This window comes from Oryctolagus cuniculus, chromosome 13 (genome assembly GCF_964237555.1).
Source record: "Oryctolagus cuniculus chromosome 13, mOryCun1.1, whole genome shotgun sequence".
Taxonomy (NCBI): Eukaryota; Metazoa; Chordata; class Mammalia; order Lagomorpha; family Leporidae; genus Oryctolagus; species Oryctolagus cuniculus.
The window spans coordinates 60,954,640-60,980,308 of record NC_091444.1 but is presented as its reverse complement, the minus strand read 5'-3'; the positions used below and the strand labels follow the sequence as shown (position 1 = coordinate 60,980,308).

General features: G+C 42.0%; 1 protein-coding gene and 1 long non-coding RNA gene across 10 annotated transcripts in view; one reads left to right on the top strand and one right to left on the bottom strand.

Annotated features, from left to right (window-relative positions):
- The first annotated feature begins 1,835 nt into the window (after positions 1 to 1,835).
- The window catches only part of MTR (5-methyltetrahydrofolate-homocysteine methyltransferase), a 148,259-nt gene continuing 124,425 nt past the window's right edge, over positions 1,836 to 25,669 (top strand). For 2 of the 9 annotated variants that reach the window (XM_070055569.1, XM_051820745.2), the window contains exons 1-6: positions 1,836 to 2,225; positions 9,951 to 10,162; positions 14,104 to 14,193; positions 18,490 to 18,559; positions 21,850 to 21,942; positions 23,318 to 23,424. In XM_070055569.1, coding sequence (XP_069911670.1) covers positions 2,192 to 2,225; positions 9,951 to 10,162; positions 14,104 to 14,193; positions 18,490 to 18,559; positions 21,850 to 21,942; positions 23,318 to 23,424 — 606 coding nt within the window. In that variant the 5' untranslated portion in view covers positions 1,836 to 2,191. Of the gene's footprint in view, positions 2,226 to 2,451; positions 2,586 to 9,947; positions 10,163 to 14,103; positions 14,194 to 15,407; positions 15,483 to 18,489; positions 18,560 to 21,849; positions 21,943 to 23,317; positions 23,425 to 25,669 lie in introns of those variants that run through there. The other 7 variants (XM_051820744.2, XM_051820743.2, XM_070055570.1 and 4 more) reach the window with 6 other exon arrangements.
- On the bottom strand, positions 22,102 to 24,553 carry LOC138844982 (uncharacterized). The gene is made up of 3 exons (XR_011381535.1): positions 24,503 to 24,553; positions 23,736 to 23,801; positions 22,102 to 22,165 (listed from the first exon to the last, which is right to left on the bottom strand). It is a non-coding gene; the product is annotated as an uncharacterized lncRNA (long non-coding RNA).

Sequence of the window (25,669 nt, the reverse complement as noted above, 5' to 3'; positions counted from 1 at the left end):
GCGTGGGAGACCCAGAAGAAGCTCCTGGCTCCTGGCTTAGGATTGGTGAACCAGCGGATAGAAGACCTCTTCTTCCCTCCCTCCCTCCCTCTCTCCTTCTCTCCATCCCTCCCTCCCTCCCTCTCTCTCTCTCTCTCTGCCTCTCCTTCTCTCTCTGTAACTCTTTCAAATAAAATAAATAAATCTTTAAAAAAAAAGAGAGAGAGAGATACCAGGGGCAGATTTATTAGGGTAGATTTATGACTGGAGTTACAGAAGCAGAACTTAGGATGTCTTCCCTCCCTAGACAAGATAACAGTGTGCAGCTATCTCACTAGTTACTGCGAGCAGCCACTTTTCAAGGTTTGTGTTGGGGGTGGGGGGCCCACTTTTCTTTGTCTTTGGTTGCGGCCATATTTCCTCTACAGTAGGAAGAAGGTAGCAGTAGATGAGGAGGTACCTGAAACAGCATTTTGAAGAAACACATTAACAATCTTTGCTGGACAGGTGATAATTTGAAACTAGTCCTTATAATTTTGACATCTTCAGCTATTCAGGGCCATTTCATCTTTCCCAAGCTTTTCCTTGCTGCTTCATTCTTATTTATTTCACTTTTCCCCCTTCCAAGTATGCTTACTTACGGCAAGGATGCTATACACATTATAATAATTTTTCAGATTTTAAAAATTGAGGGCTGAGTGGTTAGCCTAGCAGCTAAGATGCTTGCATTCCCAGACTGAAGTACCTGGGTTCAAAACATGACTCTGGCTCTTGACTCCAGCTTCCAATGTGGACCCCGGGAGGCAGCAGTGATGGCTCAAGTAACTGGGAACCAGCTACCCACTGGGTGACTTGGGTTGAGCTCCATCTCCTGGCTCCAACCTCAGGTGTTGGCGGGATATTTGGGAATTGGATCAATGGATGGGCTCTCTCTCTGATTAAATAAGTAAATAAATTGTAGTATAATTACATGCAGTAATTAATGCAAGTTTGTACCTTTTAATAAAAGCCTAGTAAACTTCTTAATTTGGTCACTATTTTATTTTTTAGATTTATTTGCTTGTGCTCTCATCTACCACTATCAGCCTTACAGGGCTGTCCTGTGTTTTAAATTCTCTTTAGTGCTGCTGTATTTTACCCAGTGAGTTTCTCCCACTGGAATGGTCTTGACACACACCTTCTCTTCCCTTAAGACCAAGCTTGCTTAGAGGACTGCAGTTCTTTTGGCACATGTATGTTGTTGTTTTTTTTTTTTTTCTCCTGTTCAGTTATAAACGTGCTGTAGCTTTTTTCTTCGCAATCGAAATGTGTAGCACAATTTTGACGGTAGGTGTTTAACAAATATTTACTGGCCTTTGATTCCATGTATGTTCTTCAGAGTTTTCATAGTGCATTCACAAGTCCACACGATCTCATTTAATCCTTCCTACAAGCCTATAAAATATTCATCACTATCGCTTATCTTTTCCCATATAGTGTGTGGAATGGTGACTGACAAGGTTAAGTATCTTACTCAGTGCAAAGCAATAGCAAATCAGAAATAGAGTTGGTCTTGTGACTTCAAGTTCCGGGCTCAGTCACCAAACAGCTTGTTGAAGCCAGCGCCAACTAGGCGACGCCACTTCGAGGGGACACTCTGGGCGCACTCCCGGAAACTCTGTGCAGAAATTCTCAAAGCCTCTGCGTGTGGGGACTTCGGATCCAGGACTACATCTCCCAGAGAGCTTCGGGGCGAATCCTCAGGTGATTGGTTGACATTCACAGCCAATACAGCTGCGAGGATCTAGTGCAGCCCAATCAGAGGCGTGAGGGGGTGGGATCTCCCACGCCGAGGCTAGATTGAGCCAAGAGCTAACGGCTCTCTGAGCTTCCCAAATCGCTGAGGGGCTGAGAAACGCGCCCCGGCGTCCTTGACGCCACGTTGGCCTCTGCTTTGGGTCCATGCCTGAGCTCTCTCAGTAACCCCGCCTCTGGCTGCGCGACTCGCCGCTCGGTGACTGGGAAGAAAGCACGTGGCGCAGCGCTTGTCGCGGGCTCGCGCCCGGCCGAGGGAGGTTCCCTGGCGTGGCGGACCCTCCGTCCCCTCAGAGACCCTAGCTGCTCCGGCCTCCCCTGCCCGACTGTCCCGGCGCTGGCTGGCGTCGCGCTCGGCCGTCACCTGTGCAGAGCGGCTCTTCCCCGCCGCGCCCCCCGCGGGAGGAGACTCGGCAACATGTCACCCGCCTTCCAAGAGCTGTCGCAATCCGGTAACGCTGCGGTCCCTCTGCTCGGTTCGGTTGCGTGTGTAGTGACCCGTGCTGTGGCCTCTTCACCCCTCGGGTGTTTCTCTGCTGCGGGAGACGCCCGGAGGGATTGCCCTGTGAGCCGGCGGCAGCTTTTGAACTTGGCCCAGTATCTCCTGAAGGCCACATTTTTTTTTTTTTTTTTTTTGCTCCGCTTCTTACCTAACCTGCTGTGCCCTTTCCTCCGCAGGCAAACAAATCATGAAAACTTGCAAAGCATCCCGCTCCCCATTCGCCTGAAACACTCGCTTGACGTCAAAATAAATAAATTTTGCCGTTCAGTGCAGCCTGTTCCAGCAGGGCGCGGTGGCAGTTTTGCATGATGTAATGTTCTTATTCCGTAAATGCTTGTTGGGCACCTTCTGCCAAAGAAAGTTCAGGTGCTGAGGCCAGATAGGGAAACCCACACAACTAGTTTTTTTTTTTTTTTTTTTTTTTTTTTTAAGATTTATTTATTTATTTGAAAGGTGGAGTTACAGAGAAGCAGAGGCAGAGAGAGAGAGAGAGATCCTCATCTGCTGGTTCACCCCCAAAATGGCAGCAAGGGCCGAAGCTGGGCCCATCTGAAGCCAGGAGCCAACAGCTTCTTCCAGGTCTCCCACACGGATGCAGGGGCCCAAGGACTTGGGCCATCTTCTGCTGTTTTCCCAGTCCATAGCGGAGAGCTGGCTCGGAAGTGGAGCAGCCCCAACTCGAACCGGCGGCCATATGGAATGCTGGCACTGCAGGCGGTAGCTTTACCCGCTACACCACAGTGCTGCTCACAAGGCAACTAGTTTAAACTGCACAGAACTTTTATTTTCCGGGTGTGTTTTTGCAAACGCCAGTGTGCTTAAAATCACTGTTACCAATCCCTGCTTGCAGATACTCAGTCAATCTGATGTTGGTGGTCTGGGATTGAGTGTAAGAGAAAAACGAGTTGAGCTAAGAACTGAATTAATTTTAGCTTTATAATAAGCTCTGGGTCTCTTAGAACGTCATCCCTGATTATGATTTGTGTGCATATGTATGTCTAAAACAAAACATAAAATCGTGTGAGGTGTGAAGTAGGAGACACAAAAAACGAGTTAGTAATGAGGACAGAAGAGTAGCTGAGTAGCTGCCCTATGGTGGAGTGAGAATTCTCAGTTCTTTTGGGGAGTGAACCAGCGCGGACTGAGTCGGGAGCAAGGAGCTTCTTCCAGGTCACCCACGTGGGTACAGAGGCCCAATTTCTTGGGCCAGCCTCTGCTGCTTACGTAGGCCTATCACAAAGAGAGCTGGATTGGAATTGGAGCACCAGGACGTGAACTGGCGCCCGTTTGGAATGCTGGCATCATGAGCAGGTTGCCTAACTTGCCATGCCAGGATGCTGGCCCTTTAATGAAGTTTTTAAATGAAGAGCTTGGAGTTCTTGAATCTTAAAGTTGACCGCTAAGGCTAAATGTCTGTGATCTCAGACCAATATGGTGTTCCCTTGGGGAAGGAGGCTCCTGGGCTAGCAACTACTTCTTGTGAGAAAATTTTAGCTATATTTTCTAAAGGTTTCTTGGTTTTCATCTTTGCTTAATACTATACATGTTATTATGTATATTAATAAATGTTATGTAATTAATGAATAGTTGATGACAGAATGAGTAAATGATTCAGCCGAAGCCCTTCTGTGACTTACTGAAATCCAAGGGGGGAAATACAGTATTTAAAAAATTGGAATAATACCCAAAGAGATGCCTACAAAATGTGGCAAGCTGATACAAACTAGAAATTAGATATCTAAAAATAAAGTGCAAAGTATCTTGCCAGGGACTTAGAGGGCAGTCATAAGATCTTTAATATAGCAAAAGCAAGAAACTGCTGAGAAAGCATTAGGGAACATTTGATTACAATGCAGAAAATAAAAATATCATTTCTTTTCTGTATGTGTTCCCCACTTAGCACAAAGGAAAGGGGTGTTCTAAGTGAATTGTACCTACTTGTTGTCACTATATCTCCAGGGGAGAAGTGTTCCTGACACTGTAATTTATTACTTAAATCCATTTACCAGGCGTTTTTGGTTTCTGCCTTCATCTTGTGATTCTTTAGGATATTTCTTCAAGGTGGTGCTACCATTTGATTTCAACACCTGATTGTTGCTTTAGCCAGTTAATTCTATGTTTTTTTTTTTTTTTTTTAATTTTATTTATTGATTTGAGGGGTAGAGAGAGAAAGGAGAAAGAAGGAGCTCCCATCCGCTGGTTCATTCCTCAAACGTCTGCAGTGGCTGGGGCCGGGAACTCAACACAGGTCTCCCAGCTACTTGAGCGTCACTCTGCCTTCCAGGATCTGCATTAGCAGGAAGCTGGAGTTAGGTACTGGAGCTGGATATTGAATCCAGGTACTCCAGTATGAGATACAGGCAGCTTAACTGCTAGGTCAAACACCAAAACCTGTTTATTTTTTGGAATGTTTGCTGTGAATCAGAATATTATCTACCAGAAAATTAAATGTTAATGATGGAAAACAAGCTCAACAAAATACATTGGTTTGATTGACTCAAACTGGAGAAAATGCTGTGTGACCTCTTAAGCTCACTAACGGCACACATTCCTTGAGACTGTCCTCTGTTCTGCAGTTATCTTCTTTTGGGTCTCCCACATGGGTGCAGGGGCATGAGCACTTGGGCCATCCTCCACTACTTTCCCAGGCACATTAGCAAGGAGCTGGATGAGAAGTGGAGCAGCTGGTACTTGAACTGGCACCCATATGGGATACCAGCTTTGCAGGTGGAGACCTTACTCGCTATACCATAATACCAGCCCCGAAACAATGGATTTTTAAGGACCTCAGTTATAGAGGAGTTTTTTTCTCAGTCCATACAATTCCCATGCATATTTGTTTTATTGTATATTCTCTTTTATCTATATTTCCCATTCTCTCTATTTCACATACGTCTGCATATTTGTAGGTTTCCTTGCAGTCTGTAGTCTGTGTATTTTTAGTTTATATAATGTTATCTTGATGGTTAATCATTATAAACTTTTATTTGAGAGGCAGATATATACTCCCTCCCTTCCTCTCTGTCCTACACACACACACACACAGAGCTCTCATCTGAATGCCTGCAATTACGGGCTAGGCCAGGGTGAAGCCAGGAGCTGGGAACTCAGTCCAGGTCTCCCATGTGGGTGTGGCAGGCAGCAGATTACTTGAGTCATCACTGCTGCTTCTCAGGGTCTATATTAGCAGAAGCTGGAGTCAGGAGCCAGAGCTGGGTATGGAACCCAGATACTTTGATAAGGATTGTGGTTATTTTTCTTTTTTAGATTTATTTATTTATTTGAGAGGCAGAGTTACAGAAAGAGAGAGGGAGAGACAGAGAGAGAGAGGTCTTCCATCTGCTAGTTCACTCCCCAAATGGTTACAACAACTGGAACTGGACTGATCCTAGTTTATCTGAAGCCAGGAGCCAGGAGCTTCCCGGTCCAGGGTCTCCTGCTTGGGTGCAGGGTTCACCTGGGCCATCCTCCACTGCTTTCCTAGGCCACAAGTAGAGAGTTGGATTGGAAATGGAGCAGCCAGAACATGAACCTGCACCCATATGGGATGCCCGCACTGCAGGTGAAGGCTTAGTCTACTACGCCACAGTGCTGACCCCATGGGTATCTTAAAAAAAAAAAAAAAGATTTATTTATTTTGAAACTCGGGCTTACAGAGGGAGAGGGAGATGGGGAGGGGTAGGGGTAGGGATTAAGGAGAGGGGGAAGGAGAGATCTTCCATCCTCTGGTCATTTGCCAGGTGGCTGCAATGACCAGGACTAGGCCAGGTCAAAGCCAGGAGCCACGAGTTTCTCCCTGGTTTCCCACTTGGGTGGCAGGGGTCCAAGCACTTGGGCCATCTGCTGCTGCTTTTCCCAAACCATGATCAAGGAGCTTCATTGCATTGGAGCAGCTGGGATGTGAACAGCGCCCATATGGGATGCTGGTGTTGCAGGTGGTGGCTTTACCTGTTAGGCCTCAACACTGGCCATGGGTATCTTAACCAGTGTCTAAACTGTTATGCTGAACATTCACAAGAGCCAGCTGTATTACTGTGGCATATCTGGTTATCAGTGTGTAGTATTCCACAGTGAACATTGTTCTGCTCTCAGGGAGCACAGAAGAAAATAGGTTGGTGTCATTAAGGTTTGTTTTGAGTGATTTGTATTGACTTTGGTACAGACAGTTGGGATCTATTGAAGATGCTTAACATTTTTCTATAGATGAGTAATCTGATAGTGGTGCATTGGATGGATTTGGAACACAAGGTGGCCAGGTTTGGTAGTGGTCTCTTTGTAGGACCTTTGACTTTATTTATTTATTCTTTTCATTTGAAAGGCAGAGTTGGGGCCCATGCCATTGCATAGCAGGTAAAGCTGCCTCCTGTGCTGCTGGCATCCCAAATGTGCACTAGTTTGAGTCTCAGCTGCTCCTCTTCCAGTCCAGCTCTTTGCTAATGTACCTGAAAAAGCAGTGGAAGATGTCCCAAGTGCTTGCCCCGTCACCCACACAGGATACTCAGAAGTTGTTCCCGGCTCCTGGCTTCAGATTGGCCCAGCTTGAACTGTTGTGACTATTTGGGGAGTGAACCAGTGATTGGAAGAGCTTACTCTCTTTCTCTCTGTCTCTTTCTCTCTCTAAATCTGCCCTTCATATAAATAAATAAATCTTCACTTGATCTTAGCCAAAAGGCCAAGAAGTGATAATAAATAAATCGTAAAAAAAAAAAAAAATAGAGGGAGAGATTTTCTATCTGCTGTTCACTCCCCAAATGGTCACAATGGCCAGGGATGGGCTAGGCAAAAGCTAGAAGCCAGGAGCTCCCTCCAGGTCTCCCACACGGGCGCAAGGGCCCAAGCACTTGGGCCATCTGCTGCTGCTTTTCCAGGTGCATTAGCAGGGAACGTTGATCAGAAGTAGAACAGCCAGGGCTTGACCCAGTGCCCATATGGGATGCTGGTGCTGCAGTTGGTGGTGACTTTATCCTTTATCCTCTACACCACGATGCCAGCCCTGGACCTTTGATAAAAATGCTTACAAAGCGCCTCTACTTGTATGATATTAATTGCATGGATATATCCTAGAGCTCAGAGATGATTTGTGGTGGTTGGCATGTGTAGTCAGGGCCTGAAGAAAGAGTTCACAGTTAGCTTAGAAGGTGAGTTGAGTATGAAGGGCCTTTTGGAGGTAAAATCTGTAGGGCTTGGAATCTGAGTAGATGTTCGTTATCAGGGAGAATAAAGAGTTAGATAATACCGAGATTTTAAGGTTATGCTTCTGGGAAGGATGTTGCTATTCACAGAGATAGGGAGATCACGCAGAGAATTTAGCAAGTTTGTTTTTGAAAATTAGATTGAGAAGCAGGTGGGTATTTTAGGTGATGTTATCAGATGAACAGTTTGAAATTTGAGGTTAAGATTGGGGTCGGGGCTGGCGCTGCGGCTCACTAGGCTAATCCTCCGCCTAGCAGCGCCGGCACACCGGGTTCTAGTCCCGGTCAGGGCGCCGGATTCTGTCCCGGTTGCCCCTCTTCCAGGCCAGCTCTCTGCTGTGGCCCGGGAGTGCAGTGGAGGAAGGCCCAAGTCCTTGGGCCCTGCACCCCATGGGAGACCAGGAAAAGCACCTGGCTCCTGGCTCCTGCCATCGGATCAGTGCGGTGCGCCGGCCGCAGCACGCTGGCCGCGGCGGCCATTGGAGAGTGAACCAACGGCAGAGGAAGACCTTTCTCTCTGTCTCTCTCTCTCTCACTGTCCACTCTGCCTGTCAAAAAAAAAATAAATAAATAAATAAATAAAATAAAAAATAAATAAATAAAAAGATTGGGGTCAGGTGTTTTGGTAATTAAAAATTCATTGTTGACTACAAAAAATGTTAGAGTGTGGTGGAGTAAGACATCATGTTAGGAAGATAAGGAATTTGTGGGTGCTGTGGTATAATAGCTGAAGGAGCCAGGAGCAGTAGATAGGGAAGAAATGGGATGTGTTGGGGTGATGATGATCATGCATTCTTTTTTTGTTGTTGTTAAAGATTATGTCAAAGGCAGGGGAGAGAGAGAAGGAGGGAAAGAGGGAGGGAGAGGAGAGGAGAGAAGAAGAGGGGAGGGGAGGAGAGGAGAGAGAGGTTCTTCCATCTGCCAGGTTACTGCCCAAATGGCTGCAACAGCCAGGGCTAGGCTAGACTAAAGTCAGGAGCCAAGAGCTTCTTCCCATCTCCTATGTAGGTACAGGGACCCAAGTACTTGGGCCATCTTCTGCTGCTCTCCCAGGCATATTAGCAGGGAGCTGGATCAGAAGTGGAACAGCTAAGACTCAAACTGGTGTGCATATGCGATACCTTCAGGCAGAGGCTTAACCTTCTACACCACAGCACCAACCCCTGCATTCTTTAAGTGCAGAGAGGATAAGAGTTAGCTGAACTGTAAGAGTATTTTGAGGTAGAGAGGTGATAAATTTGAAGAACTTCCAATAGAAAACTTATTTGTATAGGATTGGGCTAGATCACTTACAGAGTGAGAAAGATGAGGATTTGGTTGTAAAAAGAAAGCAGAAGGCCTCCCTCTCAAACCCCATTCCACCCCGCCCCCCTCGCCCAACCTGGGAGGATTAAGCTGTCACCTAGTGGCAGCTTCTGCTTGGCCCAGCCCTGGTTGTTGAAGCCATCTGGGGAGTGCACCAGTAGATCGATCTCTCTGTCTCTCCTTCTTTCTCTCTCTCTCTGTCTCTACCTTTCAAATAAATAAATAAATTTAAAAAGAAAAAGCAAAGGTTAGGATAGCAGATGTTGGAAGTGTTCAGGGAACTCAAGAAAAGATGAATCAAAGAGATTCAACATTATGAATTTTCATTGACTGCAGTCAGCATAGTTTGTTGCTTTCCAGTAGTTCCTAGAAGCCAGAAAGTAGAATTGTAAGGGGGTAGGAATTGGGGCGTTTTCAGAACCAAGAATTAGAAATCAAGGAGCAAGGGGAAAACTGAGAAGTTTGAGAGTTTGTTAGCCAGTTACTAGTTCATAAATGGAGCAGAAGTGAGTGAAACACTGCTTGCAGGCTGTTAGTTCTGGCAGTGTGTGAAGAAGATGTTCAAAGCTGACACTTTAAATGGCTATTTGGAATTACTGATGGTTTTTAGGTATCCATGCTAAATCTCCCTGTTAAGGGAATATTTAACAAAAAAGAGCCTCAACGTCTTTCTTGCACATCCTGGGCTGGCCTTATATAGCTTTGCTCATTGCTTCTTTGTTTTTATCATCTCTGAAGCAGAAATAGCTATAGCTTCCTTTTACCTTGGTTGGTTGCTTCATCAGTGATTTTGTACCATGTACATCTTTTATTGTATTAGGTACTGTCATGACTTAATGACAACATTTTTGGGAAGCATTTTTCTTTTTTAAAAAATATTTTATTTATTTATTTGAGAAGTTAGTTATAGCCTGAGAGAGGGAGAGACAGAGAAAAGTCTTCCATCTGCTGGTTCACTCCCCAAATGGCCACAATAGCCAGGGATAGGCCAATCCAAGGCCAGGAGCCAGGAACTTCTTCTGCATCTCCCACGCTGGTACAGGGGCCCAAGCACTTGGTCCATCTTTTGTTGCTTTCTTTGGGAAACATTTTCCTAATGCATCTTTTATGAGCTACTTTTATTCTCTATTTTTTTTTTTTCATGTTTCTTTATTAAATGTTCACTTTCTTTAAAGCAGATATGAAGAAAACTCCACAGCATGAAATTGAAGCCATTCTGCAGAAGAGGATTATGGTGCTGGATGGAGGGATGGGGACCATGATCCAACAGTACAAACTCACTGAAGAACACTTCCGAGATCAAGAATTTAAAGATCATGCCAGGCCTTTGAAAGGCAACAATGACATTTTAAGTATAACTCAACCTGATATCATTTACCAGATCCATAAGGTAAAGTATTCTTACACACTCTTTTTTTTTTTTTTTTTTTTTTTTTTTACAGGCAGAGTGGACAGTGAGAGAGAGAGAGACAGAGAGAAAGGTCTTCCCTTTGCTGTTGGTTCACCCTCCAATGGCCGCCGCGGCTAGTGCGCTGCGGCCGGCGCACCGCGCTGATCCGATGGCAGGAGCCAGGTACTTCTCCTGGTCTCCCATGGGGTGCAGGACCCAAGTACTTGGGCCATCCTCCACTGCACTCCCTGGCCACAGCAGAGAGCTGGCCTGGAAGAGGGGCAACCGGGAAAGAATCCGGCGCCCCGACTGGGACTAGAACCCGGTGTGCCGGTGACGCAAGGCGGAGGATTAGCCTAGTGAACCGCGGCGCCGGCTGTATTCTTACACATTTATTTAAGTTGTTTCTTGTACCAAGGTCAGACCACTGTGCTAGGTGTTCTGCGGAGTACAAAAGAAAGAGGGATTTATTCAGAAAGCAGATATTGGGTATCAAATAAAAGTCGTGTATTCTGGTAGTCACTTGGAATAAAATGAGGAATATAGTTTTGCTGCTCTTGAGGTGTTTAAACTCCAGTGAAAAACATTAAAAATATGGACAAATGAAGGGTTTCATATTTACTATTTTATTTAAATCACCAAAACAGCCTTATGAAGAAATAGTGAGAGGTGGTATCTTAGTTCAGGCTACTATGAAAAATTACCATAAAGTAAATGGCTTCATAACATACATTTATTTCTCCTAGTTCTGGAGGCTAAGAAGGCCATGACTGAGATCTAGCAGATCTGGTGTGTGGTGAAGGCCTGCTTCCTGGTTTACAGACAGCCATCTTCTGTGTTCTCACACTGTGGAGAGCAAAAAGAGAATGCAAGGTGTTGGAAGGTGTATCAGTCAGCTTTTTGTTACTTTTAATGAAAATAACTGAGACCTTCTTAGGAAGGAAGAAGGTTTACTTCAGCTTACAGTTTTGGTGGTTCACAGTCCAAGATTGGGTGGCCCCATTAGTTTGGCATCTAATAAGAATGCATGTGGAGGGTCTCACATGAGGAACCCAGGAGCAGGGAGACACAGTGGGGCACTCTTTATGTACCCTCTGTGTGGTCTTTCCTTACAATGCTATCATGACTTGAGTTTTGAGCTGCTTCCTAGCAACCTGATGTAAGCTGATCATTTTTCTAAAGCTCCTACTTCATACTCCACAACAGGATCAAGCCTCCATTTTAATCCTTCAACCATTAAATCCATTAACCAAATTTTACATTAAGTAAAATTTTGGAGTTTAAATGTCTGCATGACATTGGGAGTCAAATTTTGTTCAGTCCATCAACAAAGGACATTGCTATGGTCTCAATGTCCATGTCTCCCAAGATCTCTTTTTCTATTTTTTTTTTTTTAAAGATCTATTTATCCATTTGAAAGAGCTACAGAGAGGGAGAGACACAGAGAAAGAGATCTTCCATCTGATGGTTCACTCCCCAGATGGCTGCAATAGCCAAGTCGAAGCCAGGACCAGTAGCCTCCTTTGGATCTCCAATATGGGTGACAGGAGCCCAAGCACTGGGGCCATCTGCTGCTGCCCCTCCCAAGCCACCAGCAGGGAGCTGGACTGGAAGTAGAGCAGCTGACATGAACCAGAATCCATATGGGATGCCAGTATTGCAGGCAGTGGCCTCACCCATTACGTCAGAATGCCAGCCACATCTCCCAAGATTTCTATTTGCCCAGTATTGGGTGTATTAGGAGGTACCCTTATAAAAGAGGCCAAAGGGAGCTTATTAACCTCTCTCACCATGTGAGAACACAGAAGATACTATCTATGAACCAGGAAACAGGCTCTCACCTGTTAGAAAATTCTAAGATGTAAATACCATTCATGTGTTTTAATTTCTATTTTGGTCTGATTTTCTGTACTTGGATATTTTTAAAAATATTATTTATTTATTTGAAAAGCACTTCCTAGATGCCTGCAGTTGTCATGGCTGGGCCAGGTAAAAACCGGGAGCCCAGAACTCAATCTTAGTCTCCCACATTGGTGGCAGGGACCCAGGTACTTGGGCCATCACTGCTGTGTTCCAGGGTGTGCATTAGCTGGAAGCTGAAATCAGAAGTGGAGCTGGGATTCAAACCCAGGCACTCAATGTTGGGATGTGGGTGCTCTAAATGGCTGCCTAACTACTGTGCCAGGTGGTTGCCTCTATAATTTAAAAGTTTATTTGGGTGCAAGAAATTTTTGAAATCCATTATGATAAGCATTTTCCATGAACTCTTTGAAGTACCTTTGTACAGTTTGATGATTTGCATTTTTTGTGTTACCATTAAATATTCAATTTACTTAACACCTCTTCCTAGGTATTAAAGTAGTTTTTAATTTTTCTTGCTCTTTTTAAAAATATTAAATTTTAATTAATTTGTTATTATTTATATTATTATTTATATTTTTCAAGATAACTTTCTCAGAGGAGAGGAGTCACAGTAAAGCACCCTTCCTCTTTGCTGAGGCTGCTTGGGTACAGGCTCCAAACACAGCTTGGTGACTGGGAGTCTTGTGGTTCAATTCCCAGCCATCCTCCTCAGCCTTTTTTTTAAAGATTTATTTATTTATTTGAAAGGCAGGGTTATAGAGAGGGAGAGGCAGTCAGAGAGAAAAAGGTCTTCCATCCGCTGGTTTACACCCTAAATGGCTGCAATGTCCAGGGCTGGGCTTGGCTGAAGCTAAGAGTCAGGAGCTTCTTCTGGGTCTCCCACGTGTGTGCAGGGGCAAAGCCTTTAGGCCATCTTCTGCTACTTTCTGAGGTGCATCAGTAGGGAGCTGGATGGGAAATGGAGCAGTCAGGACTCAAACCCAAGCCCACTAAGGCTGTTGGTGCTGCAGGTGGTGGCTTAACTTGCTATGCCAGCACTGGCCCCTTAATTTGTACTTATAAAAAACAAACCCATAAATAAGAATAAGTTCTGATTTGACTGCCATTCCAAATTACCATTTTTTTCTCCAGAGGCACTGGCTGTTACTAGTTGGTATAGTCTTTCCGAATCCTTTTAAAAATGTATTTATATGTTTATACATGTGCTGGTAGAAAACTCAGTACTGTTCATGTGTAAACTTAATGTTTCATGCTTCTTTTTCTATTCCTGTTTTCTATTCATTATCTTAACTATATCAGCATATGTAAATATATATTTTGCACTCCATAACATGTAACAATAGATATACTGAAGTTTATTTCTCTATTGAAGGATATTTGGAATGTGACATAAATTATTATAAATGCATATATGTTATTATAAATGTGTATATGTTGGTTTTCATTTCCCAGTTCTTCTTCAGACACTGCTCATTAGCTCAGGAAGGGTTGAGTTTTTTTGCTTTTGGAAAATAAAGAGGGTCGAGAGTCTCTAGAGAATTGGGTTGATGTTGAGGTGGAAAACTGATTTCCAACAGGGAGGACAGAAGGGCACAGAAGTCTGCAAGGTTCCAGGGTTGGAGATTTGAGGTTTCAGAGATAATGTACTTTCAGTATGCTTATTGAGAAGGTAGGGGAAGCATGGAGAAGGTAAGGGCACAGAAGTAATGTTTGTTAAGTGCCCCTTAAATGCCAGATACTTGCTGTGTTATCTTGAGTTATCATATAGCCACCTTGTTTACACAGAAGGGTTATGATACTTACAAATGAGGAGACTGAGACTCAGTTTAAGAAATTTGACTAAATTTGCATAACTTAGTGTATTAACTTTGACTTCAGGTTCTGTGCTGTATATTTAAACCTCATGTCTTTCTGTGACATACTTATACCATGTGCATCTCTAGCTTCTAGTGGAGTGCCTCACTTTTAGTCGGTGGTCAAACGTGGTTGTTGATGGTGTTGATGAAAGGACATCCTTATTTTTGGGGAACAGGGACTCTGAAACTCCTAAAAATTGACTTTACTATTTCATGTTGTAGGAATACTTGCTGGCTGGGGCAGATATCATTGAGACAAATACTTTTAGCAGCACTAGGATTGCCCAAGCTGACTACGGCCTTGAACATTTGGTAAGAATTCCATTTTTGCTCCTATCTAAGAAGTTTATCAGCATTTGCTGCATTAGTAATTGCTAGTGAGAAACCCACCCGAAGCTACAGAGTCAAGCTAATACCTAGTTATCTGTTGTTTTGGTTGAGACAGGGAAAGTAGTTTGAATTTCTTCTTAATAACAGCCCATTTATTTCCCAACTGTCTGCTTTAATGGGCAAGAAATAATCAAATGAAAATTATACTTATATGCAGAGACTATTGATAAAGGCATACTCTTTAGTTGTGTACACATAGTTTTATGAGGCCTTTTAAAGCATTTGTTGGTAGATGTGTTTTTTCTTTCCTTTTTTTTTTTTTTCTTTTTAAGATTTATTTATTTATTTGAAAGGCAGAGTTACAGAGAGGCAGAGAGAGAGAGAGAGAGGTCTTCCATCTGCTGGTTCATTCCCTAAATGGCCACAATGGCTGGAGCTACACTGATGCAAAACCAGGAGCCGGGAGCTTCTTCTGGGTCTCCCACACTGGTGCAGGAATCCAAGTGTCTGGGCTGGCTTCCACTCATTTCCCAGGCCACAGCAGAGAGCTGGATCGGAAGTGGAGCAGCTGGGACCCAAACTGGCACCCACATGGGATTCTGGCACTGCAGGCGGCGGCCCTACCTGCTACACTGCAGCACCGGCCCTGTAGATGGTTTTTTAAATTGGGGCAAAATACACATAAAATTTACCATCTTAACTATTTTCTTTCTTCTGAAACTAATACTTTACTGTTTCCTTGAAGATAAATCACGTTAATTTGGATTTTAAACAAATGATTTTTTTTTTCATAGAAAGGTATTTATATTGTTTTTCTGATTATAGAAACAATGTGTACTATAGAAAATTTAAAGTTGATCCATCATCTCATCTTAATGATTTTTAAGTGTAGAGTTTAGTGACATTAATTATACTCAGGTTATTTTGCTGTCATCACTGCCATTCATCTGTAGAACTTTTTATTTTGCAAAACTGAAACTTTATATCCGTTAAACAATAATTCCTCATTTTCTCCATTTCACTGTCTCTGGCATCCACCATTCTAACTTCTGTCTCAATGAATTTGACTATCCTTGTACCTCATAAGTTGAATCATGTAGTGTTTAACCTTTTTTTTTTTTTTTTTTTTTTTTTTTTTTGACAGGCAGAGTGGACAGTGAGAGAGAGAGACAGAGAGAAAGGTCTTCCTTTGCCGTTGGTTCACCCTCCATGGCCACCGCAGCCAACGCTCTGCGGCCGGCGCACTGTGCTGATCCGATGGCAGAAGCCAGGTGCTTTTCCTGCTCTCCCATGGGGTGCAGGGCCCAAGCACCTGGGCCATCCTCCACTGCACTCCCTGGCCACAGCAGAGGGCTGGCCTGGAAGAGGGGCAACCGGGACAGAATCCGGCGCCCCGACCGGGACTAGAACCCGGTGTGCCGGCGCTGCTAGGCGGAGGATTAGCCTAGTGAGCCGCGGCGCCGGCCTTGTTTAACCTTTTATAATTGATTTAATTCACTTAGAATAATGTCAGGAATTCATCCATGTTGTAGTATGTATCAGAATTTCTTTTATTAAAGTTGAAAATATTCCACTGTATGTGTATACCACATTGTCTTTCTGTATTCATTTGTCAGTGGACATTTGTTTTGCTTCTGCTCGTTTGCTATTGTGAATATGCAATGGTGCTACTATGAATATGTGTATGTAAGTGTTTACTTAGTCCCTGCTTTTAGTTCTTTTGCACACACACACAGAGAAATGCAATTGCTGAATCATACAATACTTCTGTTTTTAATTTTTTGAGGGACTGTCATACTGTTTTCCTTTATCATATATACTGTTTTCTCTAGCACCTGCAACCTTATATGTCACCAGCAGTGTACAAGGGTTCCAATGGATGTATTGCCAGTGCTTGTTATATCCTGTTGTTTATTATTTTTTGATGGCTTTCTTAGTGGATGTGGGTGGCAGATATAGTTTCCTTTTAATCAACATGATACTTCTATTTTAAAATTTTTGTAAAATGTTAAGAATGGAAATACATGGTAGATGCTGAAGTCCCCATTTTTGTATAGGATTTTTCCAGATACATACATCTGTTTCCATGTAAGTACTCCTGAATACTCTGACACTGATTCCTCTCATATTATTGATCCTTGTGAGATCAAATGTCTGTTGAGTTATCAAGAGAAAATAAAATTATGTTCTGGTTACTTCTGCAATACTTAAAGACAGGAGTTGACAAACTGTTTCTTGAAAGGACTGGGTAGTAAATAATTTAGGCTTTCTTAGCTACATAGGGTCTCTTGTAACTGTTCATATCTGTGATATGTAAATAATGGTTGTGGTGGTGTTTCAGTAAAACAAAACCAAACAAAACACAACAAGAAACGGAAACTACAGACCAATATCTTTGATGAACATAGATGGAAAAATTCTTAATGAAATGTAGCAAATGAAATCCAAAAGCATATAAGGTTCATACACCATAATCAAGTAGAATTTATCCCAGGAAAGCAAGGAGGGTTAAACATTTGCAAATCAATAAATGTAATAAATCACATCAGCATAATGAGGAACAAATTCTATATGATCATCTCACTAGAGGCAGAAAAGGCTTTTGATAAGATTTAACACCCCTTCATGATAAAAACTCTCAACAAATAAGATATAAAAGGAATGAGCCTCAAAATAATAAAGCTGTGTATGGCAGCTCCATAGTCAATATCATAATGAATGGGGAAAAGCTGAACTCTTTTAAGATCTGGAACTAGACAAGGATGTCCACTTGCAATACCTTATTTGTGATACTTTATCAAATTTTCAGGAAGATAATAATCTACAAGAAGTTCAAATTCACTGAATCTATCTATTGGGCAGTGAAGGAAGTCAAGGCCAGTGGAAGTTGCTATGGGAACTAATGGTTTTGTTTTACTGAAACACCACCACAGCCATTATTTACATATCACAGATATGAACAGTTACAAGAGACCCTATGTAGCTAAGAAAGCCTAAATTATTTACTACCCAGTCCTTTCAAGAAACAGTTTGTCAACTCCTGTCTTTAAGTATTGCAGAAGTAACCAGAACATAATTTTATTTTCTCTTGATAACTCAACAGACATTTGATCTCACAAGGATCAATAATATGAGAGGAATCAGTGTCAGAGTATTCAGGAGTACTTACTTGGAAACAGATGTATGTATCTGGAAAAATCCTACACAGAAATGGGGACTTCAGCATCTACCATGTGGTATGGGAACTGCTGAGTCACAGCACAGTGGCCTGAATATAGTTCACAATTAACATATTTTCTGAGCAAGTAGAAGAGGGGAGTGAAAAGGAGTCAAGCATAAATAATGAGAGGCATAGGAAATGTTGATTACCTTGATTTGATCAGTGTACATTGTATACTTTTATTGGACTACCACAGTGTACCCTATAAACAGTTAACAACTATTAAGGGTTAATGAAAAGTTAAAAAGCTAAAGGAGATAGTCATGCTGTCTAGTCTAATTTGATCACACTTTAAATACATTTAATGAATTGTACTGTAGCTAATAAATATGTATAGTTAAAATAATAAAACTTTATTTATAAAAATAGGCATTGGTCTGTATTTGCCCTGTAGGTCATAGGTAGTGTGCCAGCTCTCTATTTAGGATCTTCTCATTTCTTATATACCTGATGGGAGAATCCAAGGTACATAAAATCTTAGATTGGAAGGGATTGTAAAGATCATAAGTCTAGGACCTTCTGATCTGGTCTGTGCAAGAGTTTCCAAATGGCCATGGACCTCTTTAAATTATACACAGCACTTTGTGCTAGTGAGAGGTTTCATTGTCCTTTATCATATTACTGATTCCAACAATTATACAGTGAAGGAAATGAAGGCCAGGAGAAGTTGTTAGCAGAAGGCCATGACAGAACCAGTCCTAGAGCTCAGGTCTGCCTCTGAAGCGTCTTTTCTGCATTACTCTACTTTTTCCTTAATTATATCAATTTATTCTGTGACATGCAAGATGACATGCCACTAACTAGCTTGTGGTTAGGGAGAAGAACCTAAAAGTGCTTCCCAGGAAGTTTTGCCTTTCCCTGCTGCCTTTGAAGACTAGGGCATCTGATACACCTTTTTTGGCTAAGATTTTACTCAGACTTCACATTAATGCCCGTTTTTTTTTTTTTTTTTTTTTTTTTTTTTAAGAATAAAACTGGGTATTAGATGGCCATGAATTTCTTATTTGTCTTATGGAAGAAGTGAAGCATAAGCTAATGTTTGTGGTTGATGTTATTAGGCCTACAGGATGAACAAGTGCTCTGCGGGAGTGGCCAGAAAAGCTGCTGAGGAGATGACCCTCCAGACAGGTAAGGATTGTTCTTCCTGTTTTGATTTTTCTCAGCAATAATGTTCTATCTTTAGTTCAGGCTTTTCTATATGACCTTTGGCTTTGAGCAATGCTGCAGACGTGGTGTTTTGCTTGTTTGCAGATTACTTCTCTGCAGTTCCATAATCAGGCATTCAGCAACTTGTCGCTCCCCCTCTTCGTGGAGGAACGACACTAAACCCTGCCTAGGCTTCATATCCGAGTCACGGCACCATTATGTCGCTCCCCCGTCTTCGTGGAGGAACGACACTAAACCCTGCCTAGGCTTCATATCCGAGTCACGGCACCATTATGTCGCTCCCCCTCTTCGTGGAGGAACGACACTAAACCCTGCCTAGGCTTCATATCCGAGTCACGGCACCATTATGTCGCTCCCCCTCTTCGTGGAGGAACGACACAGGACCCTGCTGTGGGGAGCAACTCGGACTAGACTAAGTTACTGGAATTAAGACTTATTCTATGCACCTGCTCTCCCACAATATGGTGCTGGGAGAGGAGAAAACAGTTTCTACCCAGCTGCCTCTCACCAACTTGACAAACTGTAGGACCTGCTCCTGATTGGAGGAGAGCAGCGTGCTCGGCGTGTGGGCAGCCGAGTTGGGATTGGTGGAAGAGGACTATAAAGGAGGAGAGAGACAACATGCACCAGGAACATCTAAGGGGAACATCTATCTGAAGGAACACCTGTGCAGCCCCCGAGAGAGCCGGCCAGCGGTGTGCCACTCCCCCGCGGAAGTGGGGAAAGTGGCTAGGGGGAACCGCCCTTCCACGGAGGTGGAAGGGACGGTAGCCAACTCTGGAAGAACCAGCAGCAAACCCGGGGAGGGCCGAGCAGACAAAAGAACAGCGCAGGGTCCTGTGTCGTTCCTCCACGAAGACGGGGGAGCGACATAATGGTGCCGTGACTCGGATATGAAGCCTAGGCAGGGTTTAGTGTCGTTCCTCCATGAAGAGGGGGAGCGACACCCTGCGTTGTTCTTTCGTCTGCTCGGCCCTCCCGGGGTTTGCTGCTGGTTCTTCCCGGGTTGGCTACCGTCCCTTCCACCTCCGTGGAAGGGCGGTTCCCCCTGCCACTTTCCCCACTTCCGCGGGGGAGCGGCACACTGCCGGCCGGCTCTCTCAGGGGCTGCTCAGGTGTTCCTTCAGATAGATGTTCCTGGTGCATGTTGTCTCTCTCCTCCTTTATAGTCCTCTTCCACCAATCCCAACTCTGCTACCCACACGCCGAGTACGCTGCTCTCCTCCAATCAGGAACAGGTCCTGCTGTTTATTGGTTGAACTAGAGGCAGCTGTGTAGAAGCTGTTTCCTCCTCTCCCAGCGCCATATTGTGGGAGAGCAGATGCATAGAATAAGTCTTAATTCGAGTAACAGTCTAGTCCGAGTTGCTCCCCACACAACTCTGTGAATTGATGCATCCCTGTGGGTCTTGGGCTTAAGCTTTACTCTTGTACACTGCTGGTGATTAGCTTGTTTTTGTAGCTAGGTCCTTGATTTCCTTGTATATTTAGAGCTAAAATAATTTTTCTTTTCTAGAAGCACATTATCAGGTTATTGAAGTAACAGTAGGCTATTTTAATTATTTGATTATCATTAGGAATTTTGGTCTCATCCCTTTAAAGCCACCTTGCTCCCTATGATTGGCTTAGTTAGAAAGATAGCCCTTTTAGCATTTCCTCTTTCTACTGCTGATGTCTTTGAAGACCCTGCCACACACTGAAGAACATTAGATTCAGTCTTGCTAGGACTTGACAAGAGGATCTTGAAATAATCTCCTGGCTGGCTGTCATCAGAACACTTGGGCCCCAGTTAGTGGGAGGCTTTGGGGGAGAGAAAGGAATGGAAGAAATAAATGGAGCCCCTTAACATTTGGAAATGCGGTTATTGCCAACAGGAACAATATAGAGCAAAATTGTTAGGAAGTTAGATACAGCATGCTAATGCAGACCAAAACAATTTACCGGAAGTCTGTTTCTGAGAGATAATGTTTAAATCCATAGAAATGCATATACTAGTACCCCAGCAGCCTTGTTGGTCAGAGGATATTTAACCAGCTGATACAGGGAGAGAAAAGGCATTTTTCTTATACTCACATTATTACCCCACTTTGGGGAAGATAAAGAAATTTTGGACCTATAACCTGTTCAAAGGCAGGGTTATCAAGTAGTTGGTGGTTTTCTCCAGTTCACTTGAAAAGCATAACCCAATTATTCAGTGGCTGTAATCACCAAAGGTAATGAACAGTATGACCCCTGGCTTATGCTATTTTATATTAATGAACAGAACTTCTCAGGCTGTTTTAGAAGTATCTGGACTCTAATCTAGAGGAAACTTTATTAAAGAATTATTAAAATAAAATTTAATCTGCTTCATACTTCCATTGCAGGCTTTAAAATTGTTAATCTTGATTTAATAATTAACCTCAGTGAAGAGCCTCCATTATAGTACTGGAGGACATTTTAAGTTAAATGCTACTGTGAGGCAGTTTTTCAGAGGCTCAGTTAAGTTCAGGACCTTCACAATTTATTTATAGAAAGAATTTGTCCAAATACAGCTTTGTTTATGGAAAGGGATTACTTACTGAAACAGTTTGAGGTCAGCTGTATGAGAATTCAGTTTTTTGGATTGCTTGATCACAATATATGCCTAATTCCTTTCACATATTTACCAGTGGATCTGAGCAGGCCCTGTGAACAAATATATGTTAGCAAAATCTATGAATCATGTCTCTATGTGAGATAAGGACTACAAATAGCCTCTTGTTAGTTTAGTAGAGGTCAAATTTTATTGTCAAATAAATTTGGAAGAAAATTGGGGTCTTTAGGAAATTTCTGGATTTCAAAGTTGTGAACAGAGGATTGTAGACCAAGAAGAATCTTACAGCCTAGAAGAATGGAACTGTTGGGCCTGGTGTTGTGGCATAGTTGGTAAAGCTGCTGCCTGTGATGCTGCATCCCATGTGGATGCTGGTTCTTGTCCTGGCTGCTCCATTTCTACTCTGGCTCTCTGCTATGGCCTGGGAAAGCAGCAAAGGACAGCCCAAGTACTTGGGCTCCTGCAACCATGTGGGAGACCAGGAAGAAGCTTCTGGCTCCTAGCTTTGGCCTAGCCCAGCCCTAGCCATTGGAGCCATTTGGAAAGTGAACCAGAAGGTGGAAGATCTCTCTCTCTCTCTCTCTCTCTCTCTCTCTGACTTTCAAATAAATAGAATAAATCTTAAAAAAAAAATTGAACTATTGAGAAATTTCACATTTGTTTTTCTTTTCCCAAAGGAATTAAGAGATTTGTAGCAGGAGCTCTGGGTCCAACTAATAAGACACTCTCTGTGTCTCCATCTGTGGAAAGACCAGATTATAGGAACATCAGTGAGTATTTATCATATGTAATCATTGAGCTTGGGCGAGTACTTCTGTGCTTTAGGAATCTGTAAATCTGTAAGATGTGATCAACAGTAGGGTCTGCTTCAGAGTTACTATGACTTCATCTGTGTAAAGAATTCACAACCATGCCTGGAATATAGCAGACATCTTTTTATTATTGTTTGAGTTTCTTTCAGATGTACATGGTGTGTCAGTTCTCCTTTATCAGCTGTGGAAGAAAACAACTGAAATAAAGCTTTACACTGAGAGGCTGAGAAAATGTGGATACTAGATCTTGGTCTATTATATAATAGTCTACTATATTCCCATTTAGTTTATCAGAATACAGTCCAAATTATCTAAACATACTAGCATTATAAACATTAAAAACTAGTGCATTTGTGAAAACATACTTGTTATGAAAGTTGACAAAAATTTCAGAAATGGTCAATTTCTAAGCATCAAGATTATAAAAATAATAATTAAAATGTTAGAACTAAATAGTAATGTTACTGAATATGATAATGGGTTTTATGTACATGAAAAACTTAGGCAAGTATAGTTAGTAAGCTTTTAATGACAGAATTTTGCACATCACAACACCACACTTTTCACGAGGTGTTGCTTATGCTGGGCTTATGTGTGATTGGTATTCTTTGGTCTAGACCTGACAGAGGGGAGTGAACCTCTTTACTGTTGTGCAGAGTGAGGTGAGAAATACAACAAACATAAATTGGTCATTTAGACTTCTCTGTTGAATAGCTGAGCATTTCTTTTTTTTTTTTTTTTTTTTTTTCCTTTTTGGGTTTAAAGGTAAAGTGGGGAGAAGGATTACCTCTCAGGTGGAAGTAGATAACCCAAGACATTTCAAACAAAAATTTTATTTAAGAGTAATTGAATATTTTTTGGTTTGAGATTCAAATTGCCTATCAGACAGCTTTCCTTTCTGACAGAGTTGGTGTAAGGGCAGAAGCAAAATCCACTGAACTACAGCCTTTTATCACAGAGTGAGTCTTTGACTCAACCTGTGATGTATCAAATCAGTGTGACAAGTTTCTCACACTCATCTCTTAATGGCTGATTGAGATGAACTGTGGAGAATGATACATTGCATAGTTCAAGAAATTCCTATACCTTCCTACTCACTTCTCAGCTCAAACATGGGAAGTGGAGATTATATAGGAAGTGTTTAAGAGCATCTACATTCACTGTTTATCTTCCATCACTGCGTATTTTTTTATTTGGTTTCTTATAAAAGGTAGTGTTGTCCTCAAACTATATGCTGTAAACCAGCAGTAGTTCAGAGGGGCTGGATCTGAACTCACTACCCTCGGGTCATTCAGAAGATACAGATGAGCTGGATGTGATTTATTTTTTGCAGCATTTGATGAGCTTGTTGAAGCATACCAGGAGCAGGCCAGAGGTCTTCTGGATGGTGGGGTTGACATCTTACTCATTGAAACTATTTTTGATACTGCCAATGCCAAGGTGAGTTAAAAGAATTAAAGGGATAAGGCTGGGTTGAGGGCTGTGAGCTATCCCGCAATATAGTGAGAAGATAATAATCCAAGTTAAGAAATTTTGTGTATTTGCTTCCTTTTATCCTTGAATATTTTTAACTGAGGCCAGTAGAGTAAGAAAAATGTCAGTGGAGTTGTCTTTTTAGCTTTTAAAACATTTTTTATCTGATTATGAATATATAGCTACTATATGTATATATATTATATATCCATACATACTCATTGTAAATTCAAAAGGTACATAACTATACGTAGTGATAAGTAAATATCCTTCCTCACCTAATCCTTGGCTCTCCAGCTGTCTTCCTAGACCCGCGATTATAGTTTGGGCTTCTGACAGATTCTCTGCAAATATAAACATATGTGTGTGATCCTGTGTTTGTGTTCTTTACAAATGTACAAAGGTATATAAGTGTATGAAGTGAAAAGTAATATTCTTATACATACGTCTTTGCACAGTATATCTAAATGATATGTTTTGACAAGGGAAATTGCTGAGTCAGATTTTATCTTTAGTGTCAAATTACCCTCCATTTGCATTCATTTATACTCCCATCAGCAAACAGGGTCAAAAAGTGCTGATTTTATTATACCTTCTGTAACACCAGATATTCTTAAACTCTTTGAACTTTTCCAGTTTAAAAAGTGAAAAATGTGACCTCACTGTAATTTTAATTTTTGTATTTCTTACTATAAATTGAGCATCTTTAGTTTTAGAGGTAATTACAGTTCCTTTTCTGTAATTTATGTACTGTGCCTTTATTGTATTGGATTTTTGGTGCTTTTTTAAATTTTTATTTAATAAATACAAATTTCAAAAGTACAACTTTTGGATTATAGCAGCTTCTCCCCTCCCCCATAACCTCCCTCCCACCTGCAACCATCCCATCTCCTACTCCCTCTCCCATCTGATTCTTAATTAAAATTCATTTTTAATTATCTTTATATACAGAAGATCAACTTAGTATATACTAAGTAAAGATTTCAACAGTTTGCAACCACACAGACACACAAAGTATAAAGTACTGTTTGAAGACCAGTCTTACTGTTAATTTGCATAGTACAACAGGATCTCTACATGGGGAGTAAGTGCACAGTGACTCCTGTTGTTGATTTAACAATTGACACTCTTATTTATGACGTCAGTAATCACCCGAGACTCTTGACATGAGCTGCCAAGGCTATGGAAGCCTCTTGAGTTCAAAAATTCCGATCTTATTTAGACAAGGCCATAGTCAAAGTAGAAGTTCTCTTAACCCTTCAGAGAAAGGTACCTCCTTCTTTGATGGCCCGTTCTTTCTGCTGGGATCTCACTCACAGAGATCTTTTATTTAGGTCGTTTTTATTTATTTATTTATTTTTTTTGCCACAGTGTCTTGGCTTTCCAGGCCTGTGTAACTCTCATGGGCTTTTTAGCCAGATCTGAATGCCTTAAGGGCTGATTCTGAGGCCAGAGAGCTATTTAGGGCATTTGCCATTCTATGAGTCTGCTGTGTATCCTGCTCCCATGTAGGATCATTCTCTCCTTTTTAATTCTATCAGGCATTATTAGCGGACACTAGTCTTGTTTATGTGATCCCTTTGACACTTAATCCTATCTTTCTGATCACTTATGAACTTAAACTGATCACTTTAACAAGTAAGATAACATTGGTACATGCCACCTTGATGGGACTGATTTGGAATCCCCTGGCACGTTTCTAGCTCTACCATTAGTGCTAAGTCTGAGTGAGCATGTGTCGAACTGTATATCTCCTCCCTCTCTTTTCCCACCCTTATTTTTAGCAGGGATCACTTTTCAGTTAATTTTAAATGCCTAAGAATAATTGTGTGTTAATGAAAGAGTTCAACCAATGGTATTAGGTAGAACAAAAAAAAAAATACTAAAAAGAATAAAATAGTAAGCTGTTCCTCGACAGTCAGGACAAGGGCTGATCAAGTCATTATTTCTCATAGTGTCCATTTCACTTCTACAGGTTTCCTTTTAGGTGCTCAGTTAGTTGTCACATATCAGGGAGAACATATGATATTTGTCCATTTGGGACTGGCTTATTTCACTCATCATGATGTTTTCCAGATTCCTTCATTTTGTTGCAAGTGAACAGCTTTCATTTTTTTTTTTACTGCTGTATAGTATTTTATAGAATACATATCTCATAATTTCTTTATCCAGTCTTCTGTTGATAGGCATTTAGGTTGATTTCATGTCTTAG